Source organism: Morone saxatilis, unplaced genomic scaffold (genome assembly GCF_004916995.1).
Source record: "Morone saxatilis isolate NCDOM2014 unplaced genomic scaffold, NCSU_SB_2.0 Contig16, whole genome shotgun sequence".
Taxonomy (NCBI): domain Eukaryota; kingdom Metazoa; phylum Chordata; class Actinopteri; family Moronidae; genus Morone; species Morone saxatilis.
In genome coordinates, this window is record NW_023339718.1 from 48,217 (window position 1) to 56,948 (window position 8,732).

Genomic DNA, 8,732 nt, shown 5'->3' on the forward strand with positions numbered 1-8,732 from the left:
TCTTCAGCAGGAACCAATGGGCTTCGAGTACTGAGAGAATAACACCAGACTGAACCTGTGTGTGTGTGTGTGTGTGTGTGTGTACCTCATGTGGGACTTCTTGCAGGCGGTCCAGAGCTCGTATGTGATCCAGAGTGTCTATGGAGGGAGACAGACCTCCGTGGAGACAGAAGATCTGAAAGAAAAACAAAAGAAATGATTTATTTCAACACTACCTGGAAGTAAAACATAAACATAAAAATAATACTAAACAAAAGTCTTCTATCACACACACATATCTAAATCTAAACTGTAAGGAACTCTTTCTCTGAGCAGTGACAGAGAATAAAGAGACGGAGGCGGACAGACGAGGCTGCGCTGCCCGAGGGTCCCACCTGTCCGTCAACCAGCGCGGTGAGTGGCAGGTAGTCGAACAGGTCTGTGAAGTACTTCCACACGTTGGCGTTGCCGTACTTCCTCAGGCACTCGTCGTAGAAGCCGTAGACCTGCGTGATCTGCCGCGACTCGTGGTTCCCTCGCAGGATGGTGATTCGCTCCTGGAAACGAACCTGAGAGAAAGAACACAACAATATTAATTATAGAGCTGCAATTAACGATTATTGATTAATCTGTTGAACATTTTCTGGATTAATTGAGTTGTTTGATCCATAAAATGTCACAAAATTGGTTTATGGTGACGCCCTTAAAGTCTTTTGTCCACAACCCAGAGATATTTAATTTACTGCCAGTTTCAACAGAACTTTGAGTAAATTAGCAGAACAAAATGTGACTGAATGCTCGTTTCCATCCACTACCATGATGTGATTAATAGGATTATTATTAATTCTCCCGTCAGAAAACCAGAAGAACAGGTCGCCACAAGATGATGCAATTAAAAGAAATGTAATTTAACCCCCCGAACTGGAATTACATGTGTTATTACAGGAAGAGTCAAAGTACCAAAACACAAGTTCCAGTATCTTTGTTTTATAAATCAACAGAACCGAACTTTAATGCGTCTGCAGCATCAAAAACTATAGTTGATTAAAGTTTGACGAGCTGTTTATGACACATTAATAATGATCAGCGGAGACGGTGAATAGAGTCTGCTCAGCTTGAGGCTGGTGAGTTCGTGTTTGGTCACTTTTTAAGAAGAACAAATAAAGTTCAGAGTAACTGGAGGTTATTTTTAGATGAATCCAGATCGACAGGTTTAGTCTCTATAGACGAGAACACGTCCGCAGCTTTCAGCCTCACAGAACAGAGACTTGAATCCACCCTCAGAGATTTGGTATTCATTGCGATCCCACAGCTGTACTTTAGTTCTGATGTATATGAACAGCAGAAATAACAAGCAGCTAATATCGCAGACTAGTATAAGGCCAGCTCGCTGTTTTATTTCACTAAGCTCTTTAACCAAGCACTAGAAGTCAGTCCCACCTTCACTGTCTGCTCTCCCTCAGCGTCTCTGATCCTGACATTAGCTCCTGAGTCTGACCAGACTTACACAGTGTGATAACAGCAGTGCAGAGGAAGCGTTCACCCTGTTCAGCATCAACACGATGACTTTTGAAGCCGTTTATTTTAAGGTAGAAAAGTTACATAATGTTGCTTCAAACAGTTCAGTTTGATCTCCAGAAACCTCCAGAGAACGAGATGAGCTCACTGCGTCGAGTGGTTGAACATGGACCGACTCGCTGCTGCTCGAACACCTGGAACTTCAGAACCAACACTTACTCTTTACTCTGAAAGCTCAGCGGCCCCGGGGTTCATCTGAGCCGCTGACACTCAGCAGACCTCAGCGACCGACGACTGTGAGGAAAGTGACCATTCAATAAACATAACTGGTGCGTTCAGGAGACCTTCCAGCCAGAACAGATCATCTTTTATTGCAATCAGTGGAGCTGTGGACGCAGTATAGGAGTTTATTTCATTTGGGTCTTTGTCTGAGCCGCGGAGATACGCAGTAATGAGAGCAGGTTTAAAGGTTAGCAGAGAAACTACAGCAGCTGTTCTATATTTGTACTGAGTTCATGAACCTGTAGAAACCAGCAGGAGTCACTGGTGAACCTCTCACATGACCCGAGACAAGAAGGAAAGAAAGCCCCTAAAGGACGTAAATATGTGTCCTCTGCTCCTCTCAGCAGCCGGGACTCTCGCTCAGCTGAAGACCAGGATTCACTGACCCGTTTCTAACCCGCTGTGTGTGAATGTGCTGCTGCTCTGCTCTCTGTAGGTTTGAGGGCTCTTTGGAGTCGCGGGTTGGTTCGAGGAACTTTATTTTACAGTTTACATTCATTATGTGGTTCATGGATTCTGAAGTTAAAGAAAATAATTCCTACATTTATCTATTTAGCTCTAAAGCTGTTAGTTGATTTGTTGTCTATTCTAATAATTCATAGATTTAAGATTCTTAAAGGAAAAAGTGATCTGATGTCTGTAGTCCTCTATGAGAGGGTTGTGGATAAAATAAGACTTTGGAGGAGTTTAATGTGAAACACTGATCAACATTTTTCACCACTTTCTGATATTTCATGGATCAAACTACTAACATTACAATTATTTTGACAGATATTACAAACGCAAGATTATTCACGAGTTGTGGGAATAATCCTTTTTGCATCAGTTTTTATTTTGACTGAAAAAAGAAAATTAAAATCCTGCTGTTGTACCAAACATATTCTCTTACATCAGGAGAAGATGATTTGTAGACTACAGCACGTTATTATATAATCACATTTCATCTTTATCAGCTTCTGAGATTTGCACATTGCAGTTTGGATAATATCGTGCAGCCCGACTGAACATCACCGTCTACAGGCAGGAACAAATATAAAAGATGCTTTATGAGCTTCTTTCTGTCGTTCAACCAGCAGATACCCGACAGCGCGGCGTTTACCTTTAACGTGACGAGCAGCGTGACCGTCTCCACGGAGTAGTAGCCTCTGTCGACGTAGTCTCCCATGAACAGGTAGTTGGTGTCGGGAGACTTTCCTCCGATCTTAAACAGCTCCATCAGGTCGTGGAACTGACCGTGGACGTCGCCGCACACTGTCACCGGGCATCGCACCTGTGGACACAGCGAGCACCGTCACTGATCAACCAAAGCCAATAATCACACTGATTGAACTGCATTTATATTGATTAACACTTTCATCAGACAGCAGATTGATTTGGAAAAGAAGCTCCAGTTCTTCAGTTGAGGGTCATTCTGGACTCAAACATCTGGATATCAATAGTTATCTTTTCATGTTAAACATCTCCTGATTAATGCTGATTAATGCTGATCAATACTGTTCAATACTGTTCAGTGCCATCTGCTGATGACATTATGGATCAGTAGTTATGTTAATGAGTGCAGATATAACGAGTCTGTGAATGTTTAACAGCCTCGTGCTTTTACAGATTACACTTACTGGTGCTTTCAGTCTGTAGCTGCCTCTCAGGGACTCTTTGTCATGTCTGTGGTTATTCGCAGTAGCAGTAATGTATTGTAGTATTTTCTTATAAACTAAGAAGTCATTTCACTGCTTTGTCTTAACGGGTTCGAGCCCAAAATGTTTGAAACCACTGATGTACAATGTTTACTCTACATTACTTTCATATTTATTATATTTATTATATTTATTTGGGAGATAAAAAGAAGCAAATATTAGTTTATTCTTAAATTATAGCTACAAAACTTCAGGAGTTAGAATAGCGACTAAAGTGGAAACTCTGCATCCTGAACGTTGTTGTGAAAGTGTGTAAACGTGTTGACACTGTGCACTTCCTCCTCCGCCGTCAGTCGATCAGCGCTGTTAATACGCTCAATAAAAAGACCCTTTGACTGAAAAGCTTCCACCCGTCACTGAATAAACACAGAGCAGTTTCCTCTAATGTTTCCATTTCCTCATCAGATGAAATACGGCTGATAAGTAAACAGACACTGAACAAGAGGATGTTAAACGACAGAATAAAGAGTTAAACCCAGGATCTTATGTTCTCATGTCTACTGGAGCATTTCATGGATTTGATGCTTTAATGTGTTTGCTGGTCGACTCTCGTTCCTAAAAAGACTGTGTGTGTTTCTGTTTAAATGCCGGTGTGTGTGTGTGAGACAGTTTGTGGTGTAAACAAGGTGCGATATTGTTCCCGACACCGGCGGCTCGGTCGTTCTGCTCCACACACACCGGAGGGAACGGCACCGAGAGTCACATCCACACACACCGGCTCTGTTCTTAAAGAGTTATGAAGAAATCCATTATAAACACACAAGCTGTAGTCAGACAACAACTTCTATTCAACGTGAAACTGTACAGAGACCGTTCGGTGTCCGCTGGAGGCGTAAATCTCTTTCAGGATCAACTCCGTATCACTTCATCACCTGCCTGAACCGCCTGTTGTTCTCTAACGTCGTCTCTCTGCTCGTTTGATTTCAGAATTTACTCATCAGCCGACTGAAGCACCAGGTTTTGCTGTTTCTAATCGTTTAGGGTTTAAAGCTGTGTAATGAGGGCCGGGCCGCCCTGAAGGCCTGCGTGTTGTACAGGGAATCAACCAGTGAGGGTTTCTCTCTCTGGCATTGTGGGAAGTCTCACCTCCTGGACGTTGGACTCCTTGGTCAGGATCTCTTTGGCCTGGAGAGGAAACAAACAGATTATTAGTTTACCTTCTTTAAATCAAACTCTCAGACACAAACAGTTCACGTCACACGTCCACCTTTCGCCTCAATGACGGACTGACGGGTTATTTTGAGGCTCACAGGACACCGTAGGGTTTGTAATAAAGTGGACAAAAGGTCAAATTACTGATGAAAAGTGATTTAAAAGATGCTAAACTGTTTATTTTTAACGCTCTTCTGTGATTTCTAATATGTATAAATGTCTTTGTATTGACGCAGAGATAATAAAGCTCATCAATAAAAACGGTACGTCTGTTAAACGGGATGTTATAAAACGATCGGTCGATTAATCGCAAACTGTTCCGATGTTTTTGAGTCATTTTCTAAGAAATCTCCAATTTCAGCTTCTCAATGTGAATATTTTCTGTTTTTTTAGTCCTTTAAGAGCGAAAACAGGAAACAAATCTTTATTTTATGGACGAAATAAGAAGTCGATTAATCAATACAATGATTTTAAATTAGAAAACAGTTAGTTGAACGTATAAAAAGAGAAATCCTGTCGATCTGCTCGTGTTTCCAGCAGAACAAACCAACGTTTCCTGGTTTCTGTAAATCCTCTGAGACAGTAAACTGAATGTATTTGTGGACAAAACAAAACATTAGAGGACGTTCAGCTTTAACGGGAAACAACGAGCCACATACTCTTACAGTTATAACCAATAACTAATAAAACGATTACAGATCAATGGACAATAAACAGACTCTGTCCAACAGCTGAAGGATAACTTATATTATATAAAAACACAGAAAAATGTGAAAAACACAAAGACTTCTTGTTTTCCTGTCGACAGATTAAATCAGTGATCCTTAAGAGTTTATATTTATTTATATTTTACACTTTAAATGAGCTCTGGACTCCTTTATCTCCTTTAAAACTCACAGTTAGTGTTATAAAAACGCAGAAAAGAGCCACATTTTTCTACTTTTTAACTAATTAACTGATCCAAACGAGTTAAAGGACTTTTCCATTACTGCTCACACACTCAGCAGGTGACGGATTTCAGCCCGTTGTTGGATAAAGTGCAGAAATAAAAGAGTTATTTTACGGAGCTGACAGTGAAACCGACGGCTGATCGATAGAGACAGGGCGCGGTGCTGATCGATAACCACCTATCGATTATTACCAGACATCCAACACGTAGTCAGCAGCACACAAATGCACATTAAACACGTAAAGGTGAGTTTCGCGCTGAATTCAGCCTCTTTAACAAACAGGCAGTAAAAGAAAATGGGCTCCGTCTATTCGCTGGTGATGTAAAAAGATGCGGCCCGTGTTTTAATGAGTCGACGGCGGATCGATTCCCGTCCACATTAACACGCTTTCACCGGGTTTTATCGGCGCACATGTGGACAGAGTGGTGACCGGGGTCATATTTAACCGTGAAACACCGACAGACCCGCGATGACTGGCGGAAAACTGCCGGTAATAACCGCCTCCGCCGTGACTTCACTTCAGGAATTAGTCCGAGCCGCCGCCGCCAGTCGAGGCCCCGCTCTGCAGGCGCGAGGCCGACCGAGCGGGACTCGAACCCGCGCCGCTGCCGCCAACTCACCTTCTCGCAGAGTGTCCGGACCTGGTTCTCCGACAGCTGCTTGCACTCGTTGAGCTGCTCGATCCACTGGTCCAACTCCTTCGTGAAGGATTTGTCCTCCATGATGTTAGCTCCGTTAGCTGTTAGCCGTTAGCTGTTTTAGCTGTTACCGTTAGCCGTTAGCTTTGCTCCTGCTACTTCGTGCCTCGACAGAGAAGCTCCGTCCGCCAAACCGGCCGAGCGCAAAAACTACAGACGACAAGGCACACCTTCTCTTTCCTTTACTTCTACATATCTTTAACGTGGCCTACATTCAGTCAACCTATCATAAGCATATGAACAACACAAGAGACAAGCCGACCACTCGATTACCCAACCCCCGTGCACACCGTGCTAGGACATCGTGGGGTCGATTCAGACGGAGGGTTGGTTCAGGGCAAAGGAGAGATTCAGAGCAATTACCCCAGAAGTTCGAGACTCGATTACGGCGGGAACCCCGGCGGCGTCGCAGAGAGAGACATACACAGGTGCTAAACAGAGTTCTAGCTATCAATAACGCATCTCCCGGCCGCCGAGATGTTTTCAGGCTTCTATCTAGCGAGCGCTAGACTCCCAGTAGCCACATCTCTTCCATGGGTCGACACCTTGCGGACTGGACCACAGGAGACGTGAACTGCAGCAAGGTGAGGTCGGTACTTGGGTACTCCCTCACATCTCACTTCCAAAAATTACATGACAGAATAAGAGGGACTAGGACCTACACCTACGATACAGGTTGAATTATTTTGGCGTATGCATGGGAGGTACTTGGGTATGTATGTACCGAATCAGATTCGACTGACGAGTACAGGATCAGTTCAGACAAGACAGATAGATAACACAGAGTTGGGGGTTGAGAGGGACTATCTATGATCACCACGAGCAATTCTACTCATTGGCAAGGTAATCCGCAATAGCATTGACAGATCAGGACACGACAGATAAACAAGTACAGACAGACAAGAATAGGATAGATCTATATGAATGATGGAGGAGGTACTGAGATGGCTTAGACACGTATCAGACAGACACCCGATCAGGACAGACCATTGTATCTTAATCTACAGATTCACCGATTCACCACAATTATGGCCTGATAGACTAATGTCTATTCTCTACTTTTTAATATTGTTACTCGCACTTAACAAGGGTGTGGTTTTGGATATTTACCAATGTTAGCAAGTTTCATGCTATGCTAAAGTGGATAGATGAAGACGAGTGCTGGCTACTAGTATCTATTGTGTTATCTTGTTGTGGGATGTGGATTGGTATATTCACTGTTCCTTCACACACCCTTTTTTGTTAACCAAAACTACCATACCATTATTTATTTTAAATACAAACTAAACACATTTCACTTTTTGACTGATAATTTATCTAATTATTTTTTTATTTATCTTATATAATTTCCTAACTCATATATTACGTTTGAGTTATTTATAGCTGAGTTTTTCCTTGTCACTCACAAGGGTCCGGACATCTTTGCATGCCGCCATAGGACTATTTTGGAAGTATTTCCCCATTTCGAGATGTGGAGCAAACATATGGATACTGGAACTCCTCTCTTCTCACCTTGGGATTTCAAACACTCAATTCATGGATAAAACCAACTCAACTCACAAATATGAGTTGTATCATCGTCTATAAGATACGAGTTATATGAAACACTCACATAGCGTTGTCTCTGTCTCTTATGGAGAGGTGGCCCTATATTTAGAGCAAGGCAAATTTCCTAACTCCTGAAACCTGACACATGGAGGGCTGTCGCTGGTTATAGGCAGCGTGGGTCAGGGCCTCTATTCACTCCTACCACCTCACATACTGCGCCCTTTTATGCATGTCCAACACGTGGCAATGAAGTGTTTTGTAATTATTTCTGGCATAACTGCTATTGCAGCCTGTCGTAGTGTATATTAATTAAAATTAAGATATTAAGGTTTATACATCAGTATAGCCCAACGAAGCGGGTGAAAATGGGGTTTTAGAAAGTCTGGCACTCAAGTTAGTGCTCTTCTTTCAACTGACTCTGTTACTCTTTTTATGCTCTAAATGTCCTATGATATAGAACTTTAATCTAATGAACAAACCATTGCCAAAAGAGTTATTTTCTTATGCAAGAGATTTCCTGAAATTCCTGCGCTTCTATGTATTTGAAAACAATTGATTAGATGCGCCTTGCACATTAGAAATTTGCCTCGCTGTAGCCTGCCTCGACACCTGGGAATGCTGGAAAGGTAAAGTGGAGTCTTTTGATCTAACTGTGTTTCTCTCTCCGTCTGTCTCTTTTAGATAAGGCAGGCCACACTTCTCCAGGTAGGAGATGAGGAGGTCAATGCTGGCAAAATGCAACTTTCCAGTGTGTTGCTGCTGGAAGGCGTCAGAGGCTGAGCCGGTTCCTGCTGGAGGTCAGCGTTTAATGGTGGAGTTTATTGCTAAATGGAACCTGTGTGTCGACTTAGAGTTTCTCTGTATTTTACATCCAGCAAAACAGTCAACAGTGCAAAATGGAAAACGCTGCT

At 42.6% G+C, this 8,732-nt stretch overlaps 1 protein-coding gene across 1 annotated transcript in view; it reads right to left on the reverse strand.

Moving 5' to 3' along the window:
* The window catches only part of LOC118325921 (serine/threonine-protein phosphatase 2A catalytic subunit beta isoform), a 10,553-nt gene extending 4,198 nt beyond the window's left edge, over positions 1-6,355 (reverse strand). The window contains exons 1-5 of the mRNA XM_035658779.1: positions 6,196-6,355; positions 4,560-4,598; positions 2,879-3,049; positions 375-548; positions 86-175 (exon numbers count right to left, since the gene is read on the reverse strand). Coding sequence (XP_035514672.1) covers positions 86-175; positions 375-548; positions 2,879-3,049; positions 4,560-4,598; positions 6,196-6,297 — 576 coding nt within the window. The 5' untranslated portion in view covers positions 6,298-6,355. The remainder of the gene's footprint in view (positions 1-85; positions 176-374; positions 549-2,878; positions 3,050-4,559; positions 4,599-6,195) is intronic.
* Positions 6,356-8,732: the final 2,377 nt, after the last annotated feature.